Source organism: Monodon monoceros, unplaced genomic scaffold, assembly GCF_005190385.1.
Source record: "Monodon monoceros isolate NGI ecotype Baffin Bay Population unplaced genomic scaffold, NGI_Narwhal_1 Super_Scaffold_10, whole genome shotgun sequence".
In the NCBI taxonomy this organism is placed as follows: domain Eukaryota; kingdom Metazoa; phylum Chordata; class Mammalia; order Artiodactyla; family Monodontidae; genus Monodon; species Monodon monoceros.
The window spans coordinates 17,067,577-17,093,512 of NW_021703766.1; the positions used below are offsets into that span (position 1 = coordinate 17,067,577).

The 25,936-nt window shown below is 32.8% G+C and overlaps 1 protein-coding gene across 5 annotated transcripts in view; it reads right to left on the reverse strand.

The window, feature by feature from the left end:
• The window catches only part of NFAT5 (nuclear factor of activated T cells 5), a 125,634-nt gene that overhangs the window by 23,940 nt on the left and 75,758 nt on the right, over window positions 1-25,936 (reverse strand). For 4 of the 5 annotated variants that reach the window (XM_029241177.1, XM_029241180.1, XM_029241191.1 and 1 more), the window contains 4 exons: window positions 14,214-14,772; window positions 9,305-9,497; window positions 6,815-7,005; window positions 5,125-5,297 (listed from right to left, as the gene is read on the reverse strand). In XM_029241177.1, coding sequence (XP_029097010.1) covers window positions 5,125-5,297; window positions 6,815-7,005; window positions 9,305-9,497; window positions 14,214-14,772 — 1,116 coding nt within the window. Of the gene's footprint in view, window positions 1-5,124; window positions 5,298-6,814; window positions 7,006-9,304; window positions 9,498-14,213; window positions 14,773-15,224; window positions 15,287-25,936 lie in introns of all 5 variants that reach the window. The other variant, XM_029241198.1, reaches the window with a different exon arrangement.

A 25,936-nucleotide genomic window follows, 5' to 3' on the forward strand; every position in this document is an offset into this window, starting at 1 on the left:
ATAAAATGCACTTGTTTTTCAATTACAAAGACTAACTAACCACTAGTACAAGTAACAAAGAGGTTGACTAGTACTGAGCAGGAGCCAGATCTAAGAAATTGTAACTGGCCTACCAACTTCCTCATGTCATGATTTCCTTAAGAAAATTTAATATGTACTGCATAGTAAAACAGGTTCCAAAGTAAGTGTATCTGGGAATTACTGAGTTAAGCAAAGGTAAATGAACAATAGGATTTCTCCAAGCATTTCACATTCTGATGTACACTGTAAATATCCAAGAAGTGAGTATAGTACACAGTCCCCCCAACATATCTGACTCCAGAAACATTCTTCCATATTGATGCCTAAGGACTAGTTTTCCACCAGAATACTCCCTGGGATACTGGTTAATGCAAATACATACTTTTTAGGTACTCAAAAACCTGCTTCCTTAAGATTAAGCACTTTGAAACAGAACACACTATTCGTTGTTTTAGTAAACCCTAACAACATATATACTGCAAAGGTAAACTTTAACATGGTTGTATAACTTATCAACTTCTAAATTAATGAGATAGTCTATTAAACTTTAGGAAAAGTTTAAGTTTTTTTCTCATTAAATACTTACATATTTAATAGTTAATTTTATCTTTACAAGAAAGTAATATGGGAAATTATCCTTGTCAAAATACTGCCCCTCTTTCCCTAGGCCTGCCGTTCCTTGCGGGAAGGCTCTTGCTCCACTCAACATCATTCTTGCTCCACTCATGTAAGGACTGGCCATGTGACTTGTTCGTATAATGAAATGTGAACTGAAGTAATGTGCCACTTCCAGGCTTTAAGAGCCCCACGTGGTTCTACCATCTTCCTCCACTACAAAAATGGCAATATCCCAGAAAGGGGCAGCTTCTAAAGCCTGGTTCCCAGAGTGAAGAAAATGGAGCTGCTTCCAAACTACACCCAATATTATCATAAAATGAGGAAGAAGTAAAACTTTGTTGTGTAAGCCACTTAGATTTTTTTGGTTGTTTGTTACTGTAGCACCGTTTAGCTTCACTTATTTTAATACAAACAAGTATCTTATCCTAATTCAATATCTGAATGGCAAATAATATTTTCAGCAATGTCTGAGTTTAAAAGAAATTGTGATTGTATAAACATATACACTGTCTGGAACCCACAGGGTTAATGTATGAACAGAATGGAAACAGTTACTGGTCACACACTGGTAATTACATACCCTTTTAAAGAATTAAGTGAATTTATAACTTTTTGGGGTAACACTGGAACTAGATACTTATTTTTATACAACATTCAAGAAAAATATGATAAACATTATTTTGATTAGAAAACAATAAGAGGTGCAAAATTATATGCACATATTGTATTAACAAAATGAATGGAAAGTCTATAACCTTCCCCCCCCACTTTCAAAATACTATATGGAAATTCCACTTCACTCATGATTATCAAAACTTTTTTCCTACCTCATTTTTTCCTTTTATGTATTAAAGGCTTAAGATGGCCAAATGAGGCCCCTCTGAAGGTACAATGTGTATTTATTTATCTTTTATATATTTGTATTTACATTACACAAAGAACTAATCTGTTCAAGACAATTTAACTTCTAACTTTTGACCTTAAAAGGTCTTTCCTATTAAAAAGTTTAATGGTTACCTAACAGGACATACTCCATACTAAACAGAACTGAAGTCAGGATTATTTACGCATTAACTGTTTTAATTTTATCTTTAAGTAATTAGTAAGCTGACTCTTGAAAGTGATCACATTGCTTTAAAAAACTGTAACAAAAAAAGCAGGCACCTTTCTGGTATTATAAAAAACAATGTGCTTTTAGATGCTGTTCTAATAGCGGCCACAAAAATAAAGCTGAGGGACTTCCCTCGTGGCACAGTAGTTAAGAATCCACCTGCCAACGCAGGGGACACGGGTTTGAGCCCTGGTCCGGGAAGATCCCACATGCCATGGAGCAACTAAGCCCATTCGTCACAACTACAGAGCCTGTGCTCTAGAGCCTGCAAGCCACAACTACTGAGTCCTCATGCTACACCTACTGAAGCCCGCATGCCTAGAGCAGCCCCTGCTCGCCACAACTAGAGAAAGCCCTCGCGCAGCAACAAAGACCCAACACAGCCAAAAATAAAAAGCTGAAAAAAATTAATGAACATCTGAATACTGAATATCTGAATACTGAAAAATAACAAAGCAAATATTTCAACCTGTCAAAAGAATTAGTAAGGCTTTTTAATGTCTGTGAAGAGAAGTTTACTCAATGATATTATCCCTTTTCTAAAGTTGTGGAAGAGCTAGAAGTAAGGAAAGTAGGAACTCATTAAATTCAGTAAGATTTAATACAATAAGCATTAGTAAGACAAAATCTAAAATACATTATACTGAAGAAAGCTATGATTAATTTTGCCATATTAAAAAATTATTATAGAAGGGTGGATACTAAAAAGGTGTGAAAATTGATATTCTTAATTTGATCTAGTATATATGTATTGTCTGGAGACATCTAAAGGTGTGAAGAATGTAAAAGGGGATGATTCTTCTATCCCCTTAACAACAAACAAACAAAAAGACAATGGATCCAATGGCCACTGTTAAACCAACAAGTAGAAGCAGGACTGTTTTTCTAAGGTCACAAGGCACAACATGAATTCTGGCATTAGGCCTTCTTTCCACTGAGTGTTTCTAGATGGAAGATCAAGTATCTGTTTCCTCTCCTCCCTTCCAGCTCTAGAACCTTTTGGCCCCTCTTCCTTTTCTACCTCCCTCTCATCTTCCTGTTTCCTTCTACCTCCCATTCCAATTCTAACCCTTCTTACTAACCTATTTCCTTTTCACCTCTCATTCTACCCCAACTGCTCTAACCTGCCAAAAAGGTTATATTCACGGAAATAAACACAAACCATAAACCCATAATGGAACATAGAGTGGCTATGGTCATGCTCAAAGTATTAGATCACGTAAAAGAAGAACTGCACATGCCCCACTAAAATTGAAACTCCATTCTAATAATATTCAAGTTGAGACATATTGTGATTTACAGTAAATTAGCACCTAAATTAGAAAAGCTTTATAACTCAATAAACCATCTACAGATTATTTATTCTGTCCCTATCTGAACACAACAGAATGGACATGGAACCTAGAAACTTTAAAAGCAGTATATTTATAACTGAACATTATCCAGAAATAGCCCAAGGAAATACTAGTATCAAAACAAATTTTTCATAATAATGAAAAATAGAGAAATCCAAATGAGCTCTCTTTATTTTTATTTTATTTTATAAAAATTTTTTGGCTGCATTGGGTCTTTGTTGCCACGCACAGGCTTTCTCTAGTTGCGGTGAGCAGGGGCTACTCTTTGTTGCGGTGTGCGGGCTTCTCACTGCAGTGGCTTCTCTTGTTGTGCAGCACGGGCTCTAGGCACATGGGCTCAGTAGTTGTGGCACGTGGGCTCAGTAGTTGTGGCTCACGGGCTCTAGAGCACAGGCTCAGCAGTTGTGGCGCACAGGCTTAGTTGCTCCGTGGCATGTGCGATCTTCCCAGACCAGGGATTGGATTCTTAACCACTGTGCTACCAGGGAAGCCCCAAATGAGCTCTCTTGAGATCAGGAAGATATTTACTACTTTCTTTTTAAAATGAGGGTGGAGCTTCCCTGGTGGCACAGTGGTTGAGAGTCCGCCTGCCAATGCAGGGGACAGGGGTTCGTGCCCCAGTCCGGGAAGATCCCACATGCCGCAGAGCGGCTGGGCCTGTGAGCCATGGCCGCTGAGCCTGTGCGTCCAGAGCCTGTGCTCCGCAACGGGAGAGGCCACAGCAGTGAGAGGCCCATGTACCGCAAATAAATAAATAAATAATAAATAAATTTTAAAAATGAGGGTGTTTGCCAAGCTAACATAGGGGTATAGTCACTTCTGAGATGAATTAGAAAGGAAGGGAAAAATAAGATTTACCAAGGGTGAATAATTTGACAAAACTAAGCTACAATTAAATAACAAAGGCTTTGTAAGTATCCTGGGGGTACCAAGGTCATAATACCCATAACGACCCAATAGGAAATTCAAGTGAATGGAACTCAGTCTCTTCTGCTCTTTTGAATTCAGAAGCAAGGCCAAAGAAAATAATAGTTAATGAAAATCTTCTTAAGGGATGTACAAAGGAAAAAGTTTTCCTATTTATTACTTGTAATAATACTCATTACAGGGAAACCAGACTATATCTTGAAGCACATACAACATGACTGAATTTAAATACACACACACGGACTTCCCCAGTGGTGCAGTGGTTGAGAATCCCCCTGCCAATGCAGGGGACACGGATTCGATCCCTGGTCCGGAAAGATCCCACATGTCGCGGAGCAACTAAGCCTGTGCGCCACAACTACTGAGCCTGTGCTCTAGAGCCCGTGAGCCACAACTACTGAGCCCATGTGCCACAACTACTGAGGCCACGTGCCACAACTACTGAAGCCCGTGCACCTAGAGCCCGTGCTCCATAACAAGAGAAGCCATCACAATGAGAAGCCCGCACACCGCAACGAAGAGTGGCTCTCACTCTGCGCAACCAGGGAAGAGCCCATGCAAAGCAATGAAGACCCAACACAGCCAAAAAAAAAAAAAATTACGCACACACGTCATTTACTTTCTATGCCAAGGTTAGCAAAGTAAGAATTTCATTTCCCACTATACTATAATACTTTAATTTGTAATCAGAACTCCAACTGCTATATAGTTACAAAGTTCTGCTTACCTTATTGTTTCTTACATTCTAATACAAACACTTAGAATCACAGCGATTTATCACACTATGAAGATGCTGTGAAAATCCTGTGCCTTTGCAATTTACTTCAGGCAAACTGTTCAAACTACTTTTTAAATCAGTATAGGATGATAAGATGAAACTACAAAATGCTACATTCCTTTTGAATTTTATTAGAAATTACCCACCTTTAATTTAGCCTAGGAAATTTAACTATAGCTTTGAAAATGTTTCAAATTTTTCATGATCACAAGCTGGAGTATGAAAAACAACTGATATTTAGAGATATCAAAAGATTGATAGAAAATGAAAAAAAAAACTCCATATATTTAATATCTCCATATTTTCTTACTTACTACATAAAATCGGAGAAGAGGGTGTTTGCAGTGTCAAAGTGGAGCCATCTTTCCTTGTGATATTAACTCGAAAAACCAATCTGGCACGAGTGCTTTTTTTCTTGGAACCAGCAATTCCTATTCTGGCTTCAACATCAGCATTCCTCAATTTCAATATCCCTACGCAGTCCACCCTAATACAGAAAAAATATATTAACTGATATTTTCTGTTGTATAAATAGTACAATATTCTTAATCAAACAAGTTTTCTTTTTAAAAATAATTTGCTTCCTTGTTAATTTTTGAGTATGTAATATAATTATACGGTTCCAAATTCAAAAAACAGAGAAGGGTAAGTTCTGAATATTCATAACTTCTCATCTTGTCAACTTTTCATTTATAATAATAATGGAAAAAATAGTACAGAAGTAAAATCACTATTTCAAAATCTGAACATAAGTAATGGTTTACAAGAGTTACTTTTGCTTTAAAAAATTAAATTTATCCTCTTTCTTTTTGCACCTAATTCAGATATTAAAATAGAGAAACGGATTTTATTTGAAAAAAATTAGTAACTGTCTCCCCCCCCCCAAAATGTAACACTGCACAGCCATTAAAACATATGTTATAAATAATATTTAATGTTATGGGAAAATGCTCATGATAAGTGAAGAGCAGGTTACAAAGCAGTGAGTAGAGTATCATCGCAATTTTATCAGAAAAAAGGATGGAAAAATAAATGTCAAAACAGTAATTAGTTCTATTAAGTTGGAAGTTGGCGTTTGAGGGGTATGTTTTTAGCTTTATATTACTACTAGATTTTATTGAGATTTTTATTAATCTGTATTTTCAACTTATAAGGAATAAGTACTATTTTTATAATCAGTAACTCCCTATCTTCCACCATATACATTTATTTTTACAATTTCAAAAGTTAAAAAATAAATAAACCTTCACTAAATATGTTTCAAAATTTCCCTTTTCAAACTATCCTCTCACTAACTTATTCAAAATGGTTTTCAAAAAAAAAAAAACAAAACCTGAAAACCAAGTAGAGAAAAGTCTTTAGCTATCCAATACGGATAATTACAGAACAGGTCTATCCCAGATCAATATTTGCTGCTGTTATGGTTACTGTTAGGATTAAAGGTCCTTAATAAAAGGATTAAGGAAAAAAATTAATTTAAATCGTTTCTAATATATTTCAGGAAATGAAAATGCATAAGATGAAAAATAGGTAGTCCCAGGACAATTTTTTAACATAGGAAAATAGAAACAGAAGGTAAATTTAGACCAGCAATATGCTTTTTCATACCAAGATGGGTCAAGGCACCATGAATGATCTCTGTCAGTTTCTACTGCAAACACTAACAAAAGAGAATTTAGGAAAGCAAATCAAATTGTTTGTAATTTTATTTTTTAATGTTAATATTATTAATTCCAACATATAAGTCTGTATTATTTTCCAAAAAGCCAGCATTCCACCTGGCTTTTATATCCTTGTCTTTCACTATGGGAATTCTCTAGCAAAGGGCAAAAGAGTTCGTTTTCACCCATTACCATTCTGCAATAAACTATTCTTTTTATTTGTTATGTTTAAAACATTTCAGTACAATACTCAATATCTTTTATACATTAGAAACTAAAAAATTTTCCTGCCTACTGCAAAAGTGTAACGAATTAACAAAAACTTTTTTTACTAAGTACTCACGCCAGTGTCATATTGTTGCTCGGATCAAGGCCGACTTCTATAACAGTAGTGCCTTCAATGTCCACTTCTTTGCAGGGAGTTGTATTTCGCCCAGTTACCCTGCAGGCCTGATAAAATCCATGTGGTTTCACTCGACCAGAGTCATTGCCCACAAACACCTGCAACACTACTGGCTCATTATGGCCTTCCAGCTGGAGTGAGATAACAGGGAGCATAAACACTAATCAGCATTTCAAATAATCTAATTGTAAAATCAAACATTTAAGACCAAGTTCTATATTATTATATTTATAACTGGATTACAATAAAGAAATAACAAGTCTTCCAGAAAAACAGAGGTAAAATATTTTCATAAAGGAAAATTGGCTAAATTTTTGCAGAAAACTCTTTTAGTTCTGCAATAATCACATTTTAATTTTAGACGTTTAATGATAAATTATCATTTGTAATTAATTTGTACAACCAGATGAGAATGAATACACAATCCTTTAAGGTATTTATAAATTTACGGACTGCCAAAGCATGTGGGTTACTCAGGATTTACCACCACCACTAATGGAAAATTCACTAAACTGTGCTAGTGGCATCATTATCATCATCATCAAATGAGAGTACATCTACTAAATTTTTACTCTGTTAAAGCTGTTTGAGTAGGAAAGTGTTTGAAGTGCAGCTATATAAATACTAGGGGTATGGAGCTCATTTTCATAGACTAGATACATATATACAACATCACAAAATCCTGGGCCAAAACATTATGGTCTGAAAAACTGCTGGTTCAAACCAGGATCTATGGGTCATTACAGATCTCTAGCAAGCCTTCATAAATTAAATTATAATTTGTATGCTGAAGAATAAATAAATATTTAAAAGAACACTTGGGAACAAATGTTTCCAATGCTGGTTCTTGATAAGGTTTGTAAACATTGAAGCTGCTAATACAGAATGCAGAAAATCACAAAATAACTTGTACAATCCACATCAAAGTGCTTATAAAAAAACTCATATATCTTATCTATCCAAGAATAACTGTATCTCTGTATCTATGGGTATCATCATAATGAGTCAAATAAGCAGCAAATAAGCAGTCTACCCAAATTGTTAGCAGTACCTTAGAACAGTGTCTGGCACATAGAAGGGTACGGTATTTGCTGAATGAGTGAATAAGTAAACTTTTAAGATCAGCCAATTCACTCCTTATCACAGGCAATTAATCTAACTACGTCTGCAGACAAGTATTTAGACAAAGCATAACTTAAAGTCAGAGCAATTAGGTTAAAAATATTTACCAAACTATCAAAATGTCTGGTTAGACAAATATTTATACAAAGCATAACTTAAATTTCTCACTTGCCTGTTACTTGTCCTAAGATTGGGGGACTGAAAAAGGATTGGCGTGGTGAGTAGTAGAGGTGTAGGAATGATACTGTACATGTGATTATTAACAAACCGTATAATGGTCATGAGTAAGCTTCTTGATCCCAAGTTTCTACCATTATTTCTTTCAAGTATAAAATGAAAGGCAGTTCAATTAAATATTGTTCAACTAACACATTTACACAAACTGTATTTATAAGAATCTACCATGTGACTAGCCAAAATTCCTCCCTGTTTAGTATTTTGCAAGGGGTAGGAACACTTGTTAAATAAACATCCCCTACTCCACTTCTTTTGGTTTGTCTTCAAAGAGAAATAGTCTTTTCAATAAGGTATCCCAGGTGCTAAAATTTAAGTGTCCCCTCTTTCTTCTGTTAGTCTAAGTTCTGAAAAGATAAAGACTCAACTGATATCCTGTTTTAAATTTTTTTAATTAATTAATTAATTAATATTTTTTTGGTGGTACGCAGGCCTCTCACTGTTGTGGCCTCTCCCGTTGTGGAGCACAGGATCCGGATGCGCAGGCTCAGCGGCCATAGCTCAGGGGCCCAGCCGCTCTGCAGCATGTGGGATCTTCCCGGACCACGGCACAAACCCGTGTCCCCTGCATCGGCAGGCGGACTCTCAACCACTGCACCACCAGGGAAGCCCGATATCCTGCTTTTTAAACTGAAGACTTAAGTTACCTATCAACCAATTATTTTCTGAGTTGAGTAGTCCTGATTGCTTTAGCCATCTCAAAAACCTTATTTTCCAAGTCCAAGATAATTTCTACAATATTTCTTTGGACTCACTTTAAAATTTCTTCTTAAATATAAGTTGTGAGAAGAATCTAAAACAGTTGCTACCAATGTCAAATATAAAGGGAAGATAATTCATGATTGCCATATATTTTACTTGTTAGAACACACTTTCATCTCTCCTTTCATTTAAACTAAAATTCAAAGGACATCAGAGTAATAATATTTGGCCTATAATTCAGTCAGACTTTTACTTTAATTTCTAATATATACAGCTATTAGTTTTATTTTAGGCAGCTCTTTTTTGGTTAAAAACAAAATAATAAGTAAAAGTAGATAAAATTCTTCATATATTGCTAACTAAAATAAGTACCTTTACTGTAGGAAAGCCTTGCTGTGTTCTGTCCTTTACTGAGCCACGACTACCCTCAGTTAGGTACCGAGCTCTGTGCTGGGTCTCAGGTTGTACAACTATCTTCAGCTCCTTTCCCTCACTTTTAACAGGATACTGTCCGCACAACATAGGGCTCTTCTTTACTCCAGTTCCTTTTTGGTTTTCCAATGTTCTGAGAAGTCAAAGCACAAAGTGGAAAAAGTATCAAAAAGAGTTTTCTACAAAAGTCATCTAAGATAAAGGAAGAAAGAGAATAGGCAATAACATTAAAAACAACTGATTATCTTACTGACAAAATAAAAGACAGCCTAAGGGACACTACATTCCATAAGTAAAGTATCTTTAAAAATTTTGTAATTAAAGAGAATGTATATATGTATATAACTAAGTCACTCTGCTGTATAGCAGAGATTGGCACAACATTGTAAATCAACTATACGTCAATTAAAAAAAATTGAAAATAAAATTTGGTGGTAAAGTTGGACAGGGATGACAAAGAATGCATATGTGTGGCAGGAGGAAGGAAGACTGAATGCAATAAACCAAGAATAACAGGAAAGACAATAGCTAATGTCACTATAACCTTTCACATTGCACTTCATTCAAAATAAAGTTTAAAAATTACATATATGTGTGTTACATAAAGCTACAAGATTACTATTATTTTCTAATAGGACTTACAAAGCAAAAGAAAAGTGGGGGTAGCACAAAGACACAAACAAACAAAAAAACACAAAAGGCCTTAAAGAAACTGAAGGAACATGTACATATTCTTTTGGATATTTTCCTTAGTACATCAAACTGAGAAAATTATACTAAAAAAAAAAAATCAGTGATTCAATTTTAATTTGGAAATTAGCTTTACTCTAAACAATCTTTCCCAGAAGTTAAATTTTTCAGAGTATTTTAATTTGTGATTAATTAAATAATTAAAGCCCTCAGCATATAAAAAATTTATAATCTGTGCTTTACAGATAGGCAATCTAACTTATTTTTTTTAATTGGGTTTCTAATGTTTATTTGTATATTATGCATTTGCTATGCAGAATGTATGTTCAAAGAAAAATATTTCAAATGGTGGTTAGGACTTCAGGTCAACACATTTAATCTGAAGTACTGTAAATATGTGATAAAAATAAATAGAAAACAATACTATTAGTTTAAAAATTACCTATGTATATTTAAAAATAGAGTCAGGGCCTATAATGCTTTCTGTATCACTTTCCCAGTCCTAAGTTTACACTCAAATTGAAAATAAAGGAGCCAAGGGATGACTGTGGACAAAATCCTGTCCAAAAGCAAACAGGTCCTAGGAGAAATATTATGACTTCAAACATAGAGGAGCAATGGTGGCTAAGCAGCCTTAAATCTAGCTCTAATGTTTACCTCTTCATTTCTAACCAAGTTGTTGACTCAGTCATCAATAATAAAGAGGGAAAAGGCTATGTTCTCAATGGAATTTTGGATTGGGGTGAATCCATGGCTAGGATGCAGTAAGGTATGCAGTTAGACTGACTGGGTGAGAGGAAGGGTTCTGAAGGGAAGTACTTTGCTCAATCATCTTCATATTCCCTAAACCTTGCACAGTTCCTGAAACAAAAGATGCTGAAAAAGTATTTGTTGATGAAGGCAAACTTGTTGATGAAGTCTGACATAATTAAGTCAAAGATTACCTGTGTAAGTAATTTAAAAGGCCCTGGAAGAATAAATTCTATGAACAAAAGTATCAAGTCAAAGTCAGAACAAAGGGCAATAAATCCTATTTTTTTATCATTCTGGGTAGAAATTCAAATATTTGCACTGAATACAATGTACAGTACTTTGCATACAAAATTCTATAATGATACTGTTTTATACTCATTTAAAAAAATCAAAGCAAAAATATTCATCTACTTAAGCTATGTAAAAACATTCTCTAAATATGCACTGAAAGGGAGGAAAAGAAAAAACAGCAAAATCTAATAGTTGTATTGATTTATTAGATTATAGGTTATTTATTTTCTTCTATTTTTCTGCATTTTTCAAATGTTTGTAATTAATATCTATTAATTTTATAATAGGAAGGGAACACTTTAGTCTGAAATATAAGGAAAATTTAGCATATCATTAATTTGGCAAGATGTGGCTTTTGTATTCATTTATGCTGGCCAAGCTAACATTTATGAGGGTAAATAGATGATATTGAGTTTTACTATTTCAATAAAACAAAATATTTCACTTGGGATGAAAATTTTAAGTTGATAAAGTATACACATTATGGCTTAAAGAAGAATAGCACATGTAATCAAATAATTTCTGAAATGATACTTTTAAAAGCCCTTAAAACTAACTTTATTCTCTAGGCTTAAATGTAAAAATTGAATACATACATATTTAGATCCCTAGCTGTGTAAAACAATAAAAACATCAACTAATTCTTAGAAAAGCAGTCATTCAAATTACTAATTTTTAATGCATTATGGCTTAAGGAAAAAACAAGAAAATAGCAGCTAATTGTATGGGATTTTACTTCTAAGTGATTATCTAAAAAGAAAATCCACTGTCTTGGAATATTCTATTCAGAACTTAAAATGACACTAATTCCTTTGTGCTACACATCCTTCTGGTTGCCTGTCACAAAAATAATTTTCACTATAAAATGCCTAAAACAGGTTTCACATGCAGGTGACATCATATCTTAATTTCTAGGAATATCTAAAGAGACACTGGCTACTGATTCTCAGGACATTTAGGTGAAGAATTTAAGAAAAATATGTCTAGGAATGTTTAAATACTGAGTAGTTTTTTAAAAATGATTTTGTTTTCTTAATAAACTCTTTCATATAACATTTTATTCATACAAAAATGCTATTTCCATCTTGAAGATCAATAAAAACTGCTGTACTCAACATGTTTGAGGGTACATTTTCTATAATTTAGCATTATATAAATAGAAATTTTATGGCAAAATTTCTTTCATGTTTCTAACATCTTCCTTATTGAAGAACACAGAACTTTAGTTTGAGATCCCCTTAACAACTGTTTTCAAAGGCCTATTTTTCTATATTTATATATGGTTTTATCCTTTCCTTAATATAGTTCTTATAAATTCAAAGTTTAAACTTCTTCTATCATTTTCATATGCTAGTGTCAAATATTTTTCCATTACCTAAGAAGCTGGACATTTCTTCTGCTGCTTGATGAGTTTCTGTTCCATGAATTATTTCATGAGAGATTTTGTCTTGACAAATGTTATTATACTTTCCCTGGGTAACCTCAAATCATTTCTAAGATATATCTATCATACAAAAGCAGAAGCAGAAAAGATGTAGGTCAAGATATCTCTTTAACAGCAACTGCAAATCATGTGTGTTGACTAACTGTAAGTCAAAATTTTATTTGTTCTTCATTCTGAACTTTAACATTTATTTCAGTATAAAAATGAAAATCTCTCTTACGGAACTTAAAAAAGAAAAACACTTTCTCCACAGAAGCCCGAATAAACACATACCTGTATTTAATGATATGAGCCTTTTAAATCTCTGCTACTGCGTTTCAGAGCATTTTCTATAGGTAACAGTTCTACAGATATGTCCTAGAATTGTTGACTCTGCTAATGGCAACACTTTAGGAAAGGGTATATGTTGTTTTCTTTTAGATAATTTCCTAATCTGGACTTTCTAAAAATGAAAAATATGTAAATGTGCATTTTTATTTACTATTATCACCCCAAAGGAGTTTTAAATGAGAGTAGAGAAGAAAGTAGTATAAAATAATCATTACTTAAATGGTAGGTATTACTTTAAAAATATACTGAGAAAATATTTAAGGACAAGTTTAATACACATTAAGAATATTCTCTATAACTCTCAACCAGATTTTTAACTTAAAATATACCAATGATGTAATCAAATAGTGAAACAATCAAAAGCATCTCCATCATATTCTGTGACAGCCTGAAATTGCAGGAGATCCTGGGTCAACTAAAGGACCATACATACCCTGCCACCCAAAAAAGTAATCTCTCAAGATCCAGTGAGTTAAATTCTATCAAACTATGCTGAATATACTGTAGGAAAATCTAATCAAAAGTCTAGAAATTAAATGTTACAATAAAAGTATTAAAGGAATCAGAAAGTTAAAAATAAGTCATAGTATTCTCTACTTCAGAAGTGAATATTCTATAATATAGCTATTGAAACATATTTAGTGAGTGTTGTAAACTGGCAGAGATGAATGAAAACTCAAACAGGCACCATGATCCTGGTTCTATCACCCTTTAGATATATAACCCAGAATCACAGAAAAAAAAAAAAAGTGATACATTTATTTTTTTAAAAATACTGAATTGGCGTAATATATTAAAGAAAAAGCTTAAAATAAATACATGAATCTAAGTTGAGAGTCAAACTATCAATTTAGTTTTTCTTCTTTTCATCAAATAAATGAAAAAAGGGAAATAAAGACTAAAATCTTCACAAAAATGGAAAATGACTGAATCATATGGGGAGACAACATGAAAGGGAATACAAACTAGCTCTCTGTAAATGTTTGTTTTAGCTGGAGTCATTGCATCACTAGTTATTTCTATGAATAAAAATATTTTAAAATTCTTTTAAAGTGTAAGTCCATTTGAAATTAAAAAATTATTTCTAAACAGATTATTTTCATTTTCTACTAAATCTTACCCATACTAAGATAACTATTGGTAAAATCTACTGGTATTTTATTTTCTTCTCTAGTGAAACCTGATAATTTTAAGTCAAAATTTTCATGTTATTTCAATGATAAAACTAGTATCTTTGCTTTAGATGCAAACTTGAGCTGAGCAATTAAGAAAAATGAGGAATGATTTATTTTTTTGTTTTGCATAATGGTGAGAGAACTTTAAAAAAATGTGAATACCAACCCATTTCCTGCTTTTGAGTTGCCTTTGTTGTCCGTGGTAAGCTGAGAAAGCACATAGTGAGGTGCTTTGGCACTGTCGGCATCAAATATATCCATATTAGACTCTTCACAATCTCGTCGTTTGACCCCCGGCCTCTGCTTTGGATTTCGTTTTCGTGATTTACGAGGTACCTCAGTGTTATCATTGTAGGAACTGGTGCTCATGTTACTGAAGTTGGAGGGGGAATCCTCCATCCACATACTGCAGCTCTGCTCAGATTCCAATCCACACCCCTCATCCTGGCAGGACATCCGACTGTTATCCAGCAAGTCCTCAGGTGGTGGTGAGATGTACAAGACTGTGTGCCTCTTCGGTGTTGATGGATGCTGCTGAACTGTGTTACTGGTTAACTGCTTTTCACTTACCCCTCGGTTACTTACCCCCAAGGCTGAGGAGCAGCTCTCCACTTGCATAGCCTTGCTGTCGGTGACTGAGGTAGAATAAATGGTAGGGCTGGAAGAGGTGGTAAAGGAGCTGCAAGCACCGCCCATGGAGGAAGAGGAGGGAGCTGAAGAAGCATCTGCAGTGTACAATTTAAGAGTAAATACACTATACATGTTTTCACCTATGCTGGCTAGCAGTCCCATTGAAAATGTGATTTGTGAACTGATTGTTTTTCCCCAAAATGAATAGTTGGAATTTGGTTAAGTTTTAGAATATAAATGCTTCAAGCAATACAAGGCCTAAAAAATGCAATTTTTAAAAATGCCCAAATAGCATTATTTTACTTGTGTTATAATTGATAGATTTTTAAAAATCTAATTTAATGTTTTAAGCTGTAAAGCAAAAACAAAGCTTTTATTGCCTCAGCTGGATAGTTCCACTGAATTTTAATCATTTAAAATAATAAAAAAAAACCCCAATATGAAATATATGCTTGTGGTCCACATTCAATGCCAATTAAATAATTCATTATAGAATTTGAAAAGTGGGACTGTGCTTAGCCACAAAATATTAAAATAAGTTTCTAACCTATGAAGCAGAGAACTACAGGTCATTTTTAATGCAGACACTCCCTGCTTCAGAGGCAAATCCTGGAATAAAAATATGAGAAAATAAATGAGAAAAGAGCTGCTGATTATTCCAGATATCAATTATAAAATGAGAAATAAATAGAAAAAATATATAATCAACTGAATTGGAGGCAAAATGGAACTGGTACCGTCACTACGATTGTTTTAAATCTACAAGAATAAAAGTGAAAAAGGTTTGATTTGGAACATGCTGGGCTGTAGAAGATAAGCAAGTTAACCACTGAGGGTCTCCAGAAGTTGGAAGTGGCAGTTCAAAACCATGATCTCTAAAATAAATAAATCCACCCTTTATCGCAGAATGAAAAACAGAAGAAGGACGTATTATTGGATGGATTTTTCTTATTGGCAATTGGTTACCACTGTCCATTTCTTCTCTCTTTAAAAGGCCTCCTTGATTTTAACTATTAAGGGAATTTCTTCAGATGAGTAACAGTAAATTTTATTGGCTGAAGTCTAACAAAAAAGAGTTAAACAGAAAAAAATCTCTGGAGAGAACCAGAATTAGTTCTTATAAAAAGGTTTTTTATAAAACCATTTACCTATTATGCCTAACAAAAAAAGCCAAAAGTAGATCTTTTCAAAATGTGTGGCAACTGGCATAACAACTCATTGAAAAATACTACTACTAAACCCTTAACAACATAATATCAAGAGGCACACTAATAATGTTAAAGTTGGAAGTTATCAGTCCTATACAATTTTATCTTGTATAAGATAAGGAAAGGTTTACAATCATAAACACATACAAAAATGAAAATAGGTAACGCGACAGACAACTAAAAATATGTTTAAATCTAAAATTAATTTTTATCTATAGCCATGTATGCTACTGTTTTAAAGTGGTGTAATATGATAAACTTAAAACTGTGATGTGCAGTTATTGGAATTGCAACATCCACATCAATTATATAAAGAGTGAAATGTCAGAATGCCAATGTTTCGATAATCAAAAGCCAAGTGCCAAAGATCTATTTTTAAATTGAAAACATGCACCAAAACACTTAAATCATTTGAAAGAACTAAATGCACCCACAATTTTTCATTGCTGTCAAGGCTGAAGAGCACAGTTATTAATATTAGCCATCAATAATGAAATCTACATAATGCCACATGGAAAGATTTTTCTCAACTACCATGAGTTAAAGCACTTAGAGCATTTAGATGATACCAGTTCCATTTTCCAGTTTGTATCCTTGTCAAATGCAGTAGCTGAAATTGGAAAATTCAGTCACTTTAAACTGCATTCCAATTTAAAGAAAAATTTTTATCAATTTCGTATCATGCATTAATGCAATGTTTTCTTAGTAAATAAATATTTTAAAAGATTTGTAAAAACTACAAAATCTAGATACTAATGTCAGTGACAGTTTAGGAGCTGATTTGTAGCCACTTTGGGTTTAAATAACAAGGTTTTTCCTTATTTTTTGAAAAATATTACAGAATTCATTTTAGAAAAAATAGAGAAGGTATTATGTCTAACATTCCTCCATCTGTTCCAACTATTGGCAAAAAAGAAACTAAACTTTTTGTGTGTATGAGTCTATGTTCATCATTTTCAGAGAAATACAAGTATGCAGCATGCAGTATTTGCAGTGGAACACACAAAGCATGCAGCATGAATTCTGTGAACTTGTATTTCTATAAAGCAGCTTTCCCCCACCCACTCTTTTTGAATCTAAGTACCATGCACATGAGAATGCAGAATATGAACATCTCAGGGATCCCTGTCCATGACAGACGGAAAGTTAGGTGAAATGTAATCATGAACTCAAAAGCAAGTTATATATTTATGAATTTAATATGCAAGCTATAACCTAGCATTGCTCTTTGAAGTATGTGTGATTTTATCTTGCAAATCTTATTTAAAAATCACGGTTATAAAACCCAATTGATATAACTGTACGTAAATATCTGTTCTGGGACAGGTATGCCAAACTGTGATCTCATACCCTACATAAAATATTCTATACATTTTCCTTTGACACCTAACACACATTATGAATATTTTACCTGCAGTTTCCTGGATATACTTACTAAATAAAAAAGTTCATTAGCACAAAACTATAAAGCTGAAAACATAAACTCTGTCAAAAGACAGTAGTATCATTTAATTTAAAAAATTACTTTTTAAAGGTTACCTCAGTTTGATCCTAAATTACAAAGGTTCTACTCATTTTAAGAATACAATGAATATAAGACAAATTTTTTTAAACTATAAAACTCTTTACAATAGTATCATTATCCCTCTGATGATGATGAAAATGGTGTATAAAACGCTTCACATAAGCATGTTACATTCTGGTTAGCAAGACATCACCTAAGTGCATTAATAATGCCAGGTGAGGTGGTGAAGTAATAAGGGATAAGAACTATGGCCCCTAGAGAGTATGGACAACATCTTTCTCATCTTAGACCCTCCTGACACCTAACATACTATGACTTGCATGTAGTAAAAATTCAATTTTTTAATTAAATTGATTTATGAGAAGCCAATATTTGATATGTATGATGAGTTACATTAAAGTTAAACTGGTAAATAAATGTACCAATGTGTTCATAATGGACACATTATCAGGTCAAAAAAAAAAGATTTATACCTTGCTATAATAGCATTAACTTATACAGGGAAGGTTCAGAAGTAACTTAAGAGTTTAATGGTAACTATTCACTATTTCTACAAAGAATGTGCTAATAACTTTCTTTCTTGAAACATACATAAGCCAAATTACCTACTTGTGTATAATCTATAAATTCACTAAAAATAACAAATTCTTAATATTATCTATTAAAAAGTAAATGCATAACATAATAGCAAGAACATTTTAGATTTCTAAACAGTAATTTGTCATTTCTAAGCATTCCCAGAAAAGCACAATGAATTCCTGGGAATATTAGAAATGTTCTTAAAATATTTACAAAAACGTTTTAATCTATATATTATTAAATTTCAAGAAATAGCTTAACTGACATTCCATAGAATTAAAATGCTAATGTAATCCTGCCTCCTCTATATACTCCTTTATAAACAAAATATGCTAACTACCCCTCCCATCCCTTTTTAGTTTTGAATGCCCATCTTTATCTGTTAGGAATGTAGAGACTATGTTTAATTGCTGCTTATTAAAATAAAAAACTCCAGCATAAAAATGTTTTAATAATTGCTTTTATTTTCTCACCAAGCAGAATAGTCATAATGTATTCTATTTTATAACCTTATAATTTATTTGTTTTTTAAATCCCTTACCAATCCTTCATAAAGTTGAAAGTTTCTTCCTCTTAAAATTATTTACTCACCTAAGTAATGTGTGAATAAATTTTTATTTCTTTTATGAAAAAACTTATCTTTGAACTTAAAAGAATTTTATTTTTTTTTACTTTTTAAAGAGTTTTCTTTCTTTCTTTTTTTTTTGATGTGGACCATATTTTAAGTCTTTATTGAATTTGTTACAATATTGCTTCTGTTTTATGTTTGGGGGTTTTTTTGGTCACGAGGCATGTGGGATCTTAGCTCCCGGACCAGGGATCGAACCCGCACCTGCACTGGAAGGCGAAGTCTTAACCACTGGACTGCCAGAAAAGTCCCCAAAAAGAATTTTATTTTTCCATAGCTTTTTCTGTGACCACAGAGAGCACAGCAACACCAAAGAGAAAACTGATAGACCATTTTTATAACTTACTGACAGAAATTTATAATCTCAAAAGAATAATTTTTAAATTTATAAGTGAAGAAAAGCATCACATCTATAGTATTCTATATCTAAACATAAATATTTCAGATTTATTAGATTTATTAATTGGCAGTAGCCAATTACTAGGCCAAATGCCAGTAATGATGGTGAACTTAAACTGTATATTTGGCTTCTTTCAAGAACTGATGTAATCATTAAGGTTCACTATGAATATTCAAAGCACTTGGGATAAAAAGAATAGCAGATAATACCTTCCTGGATATTACAGAATTTGCAAGTACAGTTTACCCTTGAACAACACAGGTTTGAACTGCGTGGGTCCACTTATTCACAATTTTTTTTAAAATAAATACATACTACAGCACTAGGCAACTTGTGGTTGCTTGAATCTGTGGATGCAGAGCCAAGGATAAGGAGGGCTGAGTGCAAAGTAAGTAATACATGGATTTTTGACTGTGCTAAGGGACAGTACCCCTACCACCCTCGACCCCGTGTTGTTCAAGGGTCAACTACATTATTAATTTGATTGGAAAGATGAAAATGGAGTTTTAAATGGTACCACATAGAGAAACCCATGTATAGTTTATATACTGCTTTCTTAAACTGTATTTTAAAATTAAGAACCATTAGTTCTAGATTTGTAAATGAGAAATTATTTAAATTATCATTATCATTTTAGTGCTTTAAATACCATAAAAAAGAGATGATACTTTATGTGGAACTAACTCAACTTTTAATAGAAACCTTTGAAATTAGAAACATTCTTTAAAGTCCTCAAAAGAAACAAATACCTTTCACTGATTTAAAAAAATATGACAGAAACGACATTTAACTAAGCTTCCAAGATAAAAATGTGGTCCCTAGCATTTAAATATGCACTTATATTTTATAACTTCTCAACATCAGTGCAAAATCAGTTGAGTTACCTTAAAAAAGCCGTAAAAATTTGCAAGCGTGCTAAGTGAACCAATAGTGGAACGGAGAGGGAGTAAACTACTGACTGTTCAGAAAATAATAATAAAAATCAACACAGGTCATTTGGAAACAATTTCTGGTCTAAAACCCTTACTGTTCAGTCTCAGTAATTCTTTTTAAGTATTTCCATTTTTCTTACTGGTAACAATGACTTCAAATCTAAACATTTGTCTGATAAAAGTCACCAGATACAAGAATATATTTTCAGATCAAAGAAGAAAGATATTGAGAGAAAAAAATTATAAGGCCAACATTCATGTTGCCAAGGGACTGAAAAATCTAGAACACACAAAGTGGCTGCAAACCTGCTTTGTCAACACCTTACATGCCAACCTTCGTTTTCTACTTTTCTTCTTCTTCTTCTTATAATATTAATGTAAAGTTTAAAACTTTACAAAAAAGTTTTAGTTTCAATCAGTATCAATCCACTATTTAGAAACAAAAAAAGAAAGGAAGGAAGGAAGAAAGAAAGAAAGAAAAAAGACTTAAGAAGAAGTCTGAAAACGAGACCGACCTATACCCTGGGTGAGATTGGATGGGTTAAATGTCTCTGGCACTATTTGTCTTCACTATTGACAGACACTGTCACACAACCCACCACACGATGCCTGTCTCTGAATGGCGAAGCTAGAATGCAAGTTAAGTGTATTAATAGAAAAAACAACTAGCATCCCAGCATATAAAATAAGCAATCCAGATTACTTTATCAAAAAACAAAAATAAAAACAAAACAAAAAAACCAAAAAACCAAAATTGTAGGGTTGATCATTTAACTTACATGTTTAAAACAGTTCTAATTTCCCATTTGTACTTTTCCCACCCAACATAGGTTTACATGCTACAATAAGCAATGTTTTAAAACAAACTTTAAAAAATTAAATTATTAACATCCAAATAAATGCATGTGGGTAAATTTCTTATTCAAAATTTTTGTTAACTCATATTCACCAATTTGTTCTCCTGTTTACTAATGCAATCTAATCCATAAGCCAGAATGTTCTCTCTAGGTGTTTTTAAACTATGCCCTTACCCAAATCCCTTAAAGAGTATACGACGATATGTTCTGACCAATACACTCAAGCACTAAAAAATATATACATTTTACCAGCAAAAGAGTAGTTTCATTTCTCAGGCCAACTTCCAAACACTTCCTCATCACCCCCCCTCCCGCCAAAAAAGTTACTAATTTACACTTTTTAAAAAGATTTTTGGCCATGCCGTGCAACATGGGATCTTAGTTCCCTGACCAGGGATCAAACCCTTGCCCCTGCATTGGAAGTGAGGCATCTTAACAAATGGACCACCAGGGAAGTCCTAATTTACACTTTCAAATTAGATATGTTACTGTGCATAAAACGTTTGATCCTAGAGGCTCTATTTAAAAAAAATAATTAGCACTATTGCTGAAGCTGAAGGGGTTGTTACTGATTTACTAGAGACCATCCTTCTCTCCTTCAGTCCATCAAACTGCCAGTCATAGTTCTAATACTACACAATAATTACCCTCCTGCTTTTAATCTAAATTCTCCTAAAATAATTATTTTTACCTTGTCTGAGTGCCATTAATAAACATTCACAGAGTATTTATTAAAGAATGTTTCCTGAAAAATAAAATGCTTACAAAATTTGTAAGTGTCCTGACACTGAGAGCAATGTTTTAAATATATATTTTATCCTATTCAACCCTAAGTATTTAATCACAGTGTAAAATAGGTACTAGGTACATATTACACAATTTGTTTTTTACATCCTTTCCTCTTGGAAGACAAAGATGCTTTCTATCATCCAGTGATTTAAGTACTACAGGGTAGCATCAGTCATTGATACTGGGTGGAGACTAAAAAACCCAGAAAGAATCCTCACTCTCAAATAATTTAAACACAAAAGGGAATAACTATACTAGCTGATGACTACATTTATTGTTGTCAAAGACCCCAGGAAGAACAGGGTTTTTTAAACAAAAAGACAGCAATTATACTACTTGAAAGGTAATGTTTACTTTAAGACAAAAAGAGAGATTACCACCACATTAACTTAAGAACTGGAGAGAAAAAACAGTTCTGAGGGATGCTATTTGAAGGTCACTTCAATGCTTTATCATATAATACCTTTTAAAATAGTTTAAATTAAATAATAAAGTCATTCCTATCAACTCTAGTCCAATGTCTTCATATTTCTTCTTTTTCAGAGGTGACCAAAAAAGGGAAAATAGTATTTGTATCATTAAAATCTTCTGATATAATAATTCAGAATGGTTTTACAACTGGATCTGGATTACAGTGTACATTAGATCCAATTGTAGATAAAATGTCTAGACAAAAAACAGAAGTCATAAATTGCTCTACTAGAAGTTTTGATAATTGATCACGCAACTTTATCATTTCATTTTTTAAAAAGTGGGAAGAGAATTCTAGGAAGAATACTTAATCAGTCAACTTTGCAGAATCATCCCTTTGGGAAGTGTCTGTTCTCCCTATGATTCATCATCCTCTAGCAATGCTTCTTTTATTTACAAGGGCTCCTAGTGAGAGTGTCAACATTAAAGAGTTAAGTCAGAAAGGAAATCCCATGGCCCATGTGTTGTCTGATATGCAAAACTTCAAAATGAGGTAAAAAACAGACTGAGAATGGAAAGAAAGAAGCAAAATAAAGCTAAAAAACTTGTTTTTATAAAAATAAGATCTATTTTTTAAAACCTTACTAACAAAAATGAAAGGAGAAATCCATGTGGGAGGGAGGTCAATGTTTACCAAACGATCACTGATTATCAGGCAGTATTAAGTATTTTACATATTTACTTTCATAATAATCTTAAGAAAAAGTTGTTGTTACTGTCTACTTACAGGGGTAATATGAGAAATTTACTGAACTTCCACAAGGTTCTGTCTATATGATAGAAATGATATGATAGCAATCAGATTCAAATTAGGTCTTTATGATTCCAAAGCTCATGCTAATTTTATTATATTTCACATATGGGAAAAGAGAAATAATGTCATAGAAACAGGTGAAGTCTTTTGTTGTATCCTACCCTAATCAATTCCCCTCACTCCAGTCCCAGCTGGAGTGTTTTTATACAACTTTATTACTATTATTTATACAACTAATTATTATAAAACAATTAGTTATGGCAATACTTTTTGCTTATTATCAATCTTATTGGTAGCACAAAAAAAGTAAGCCTACTTCTGTGCATTAATTTCTTAATGTGAAATTCTACAAAACACATAAACAAAAAGAGAAATTGTGTCTATTTGATGTATGTAATTTGTCTATGAATGGCTGAGAATCTGTGTGCAGTTTTAAAATGCTATTCTATAGACTCAGGTAATATAAAAATCTGCTTATTCTACCAGAAAATGAAAAAACCACAATATTTATAAAAGTTGCTAAATATTAGTAAGAGGACCAAAAAAGGTAAACATTTAGGGAATAAACCATTAATAGGCCATGTGTACTTTCTGTCAGTGAAAATGTATAATATGGATAGTCTCCTGAATTGGTAACTGTTTCTGAATTAACCATTATGGCCCAAGTTTGCTGATGCTTTCCATTCTAATAACGCAGATGTTAGTAGTACACATCTATACATACGTACATACACACATATTTCTATATGTATAAATGTATGTATTTAGATTTACTATGTAATTTTAAAAGTCAGAATGAGGAGAAAAGTTTTTAAACATGTTGCTTACTTGGCAACGTGTTTGTAGCTAGGATCTGACTTCCTTCTGGAAGTGGTCCCGTTTTCTAGGAAAAGTAGGAATGACCATATGGAATAACCAAGACCAATTCACACTTCAGCTCACAACATCAATATGTAGGTTACATAGGTGAATTACTTTTCCTGTTAATGGGCTTTGGGTTTAATCTTCGGAATATATACTACATAAATGGCCCAAATTCTGAAATATGTTAACCTAGTTAGCCCAGGAGAGCAGTCAAAGGCAAATTTCCTCCTTAAATTTAGTCAACTCAAGAAAATAAGAATTACATAACTGCAAGTATCTTCTAACACTAGTAAACAAGTTACAATAAATTCAATGGGCTAAGTACTCTGTTACTGTAAATAACTTTTATAAACAATTTATATTCTTCTAGAAATAATATTCCTATTTTTTAGATCCTAAAACTTGCAGAGAAGGAGTATGGCTTTTTCAACTCAATGTCCTACACACTGCCTAGTCCAGGATCTTGTGTTTCCCTAATTGAAGTGACAGAACATTATGCTAAATTCCCTAAAGTACAATGGCAAGGAGAAAAGAACTTAGACCTTAGTGGGAAAGAAGAGAGGTGTCTTGTGCCTGGAAGGATTGAGTTATGATATGATATGATGGATGGATCATATATATATGATATCCATATCATATGATATGATATGGATCATACGGATCATTTCATGTGAATTGTAAAGTACAATTCCTATCACATAGTAGGAACTCAAAAATGATAGCTTACATTTTCTTCAACTCAATTTTTATATAGTTTTGCTGTTATGGATGGTCTACAAATTTCTATGATTTTAATTTAGGTGATTAAGGTGTCTGAAGTATTGAGATAGCCAAAAAGTTCATTCGGGTTTTTCTTAACATCTTATGGAAAAACCTGAATGAACTTTTTGGCCAAACCAATAAATTAAAGCATAGCTGTTCTTTGATTATAGGACATTATTTAGTTCTCTAGTGTCCCCTCCTATACTGTAAATAGCACACAGTTAAGTTCTTTCAGTACAGAAAATACCTGTTAGGTACTTGCTGTAAGCATAAAATTCAAAGCACTATTTAATAAGTCTCTTCCAACAGAAAAGTTTATTATATGGATCACTTCATGTAAAATTATTAACTTTAATTACAGCCTTTAAAAACTTTTGTATGTGCTTTATTAGTGTATATACCTATACATGTTAAAAACTGCTACCAAGTATTCATGTACTGAGATATTATTTCTAAAGAGGACTAATATATAATTCCTGAAAGTAAAATAACAACTTTATGAAAACAACAAAAGAATTACTAACTAGTTATTCTTAAGATTCTCTGGCTGAATTATAAAACCTATGGTTTGATTAATTCATTGTTTATTTCAAGAATTAGAATTAAAACATTTTAAAGAAACCTGAAATAATTACCTTAGCAAAATATTTTGATATACACTAATAAACATGATGCTACATCCCAAGATGAGGACAAACAAATAGAATTTAGGATAGAACAAGAAAATAATTTGATTTCTTAAAATGAATAGTAAAGTTTATTGTTCACTTCTGTGAAAGACTCCCTATTTTAAATAAATTAAGACAATCTAAGGATAAAACTGTAAACATGTAAGTAGATTTTTTAAAATACTTGATTGGTATGTGAATTATATCTCAATAAAGCTGTTATTTAAGAAAAATATCTGCCATATCTCTTTTCAAAAATCCAAAATTCTAGTGTAACTGTTTTAGTTCTCCTTAATAATACTTCTTATATTTTAGTTCCTTCCAACCTATACTGTAGGATTAAAGAAACAAACAAAAAGAATCCTTTCACAACTTTCATTTCTTCTTGATCAACTCCTTATTTTGCCAGAATTTATCAATTCATGTAGATAACTTTTTTTTAATAAGTGATAATTTTTAAATTTATTTATTTATTTATTTATTTATTTGGGTCTTTGTTGTGGCGCACTGGCTGCTCTAGTTGCAGTGAGTGGACTCTAGAGTGTGCGGGCTCAGTAGTTGTAGCACGTGGCCTTAGTTGTAGTATGTGCGATCTTAGTTCTCCCACCAGGAATCGAACCCTGGGCCCCCTGCATTGGGAACGAAGAGTCTTAACCACTGGACCACCAGGGAAGTCCCTGGATAACTTTTTTGTGTTAGGAAAATAGTCTCTGTCTTAATTACTAAGAACCTACAATATTCTTCAGAAAGTCTGTACTTCTAAAACTTTTATTCATTTATATATTGAACCTCAAACTCCTAAGAAACTTTCTAGTGGGACAA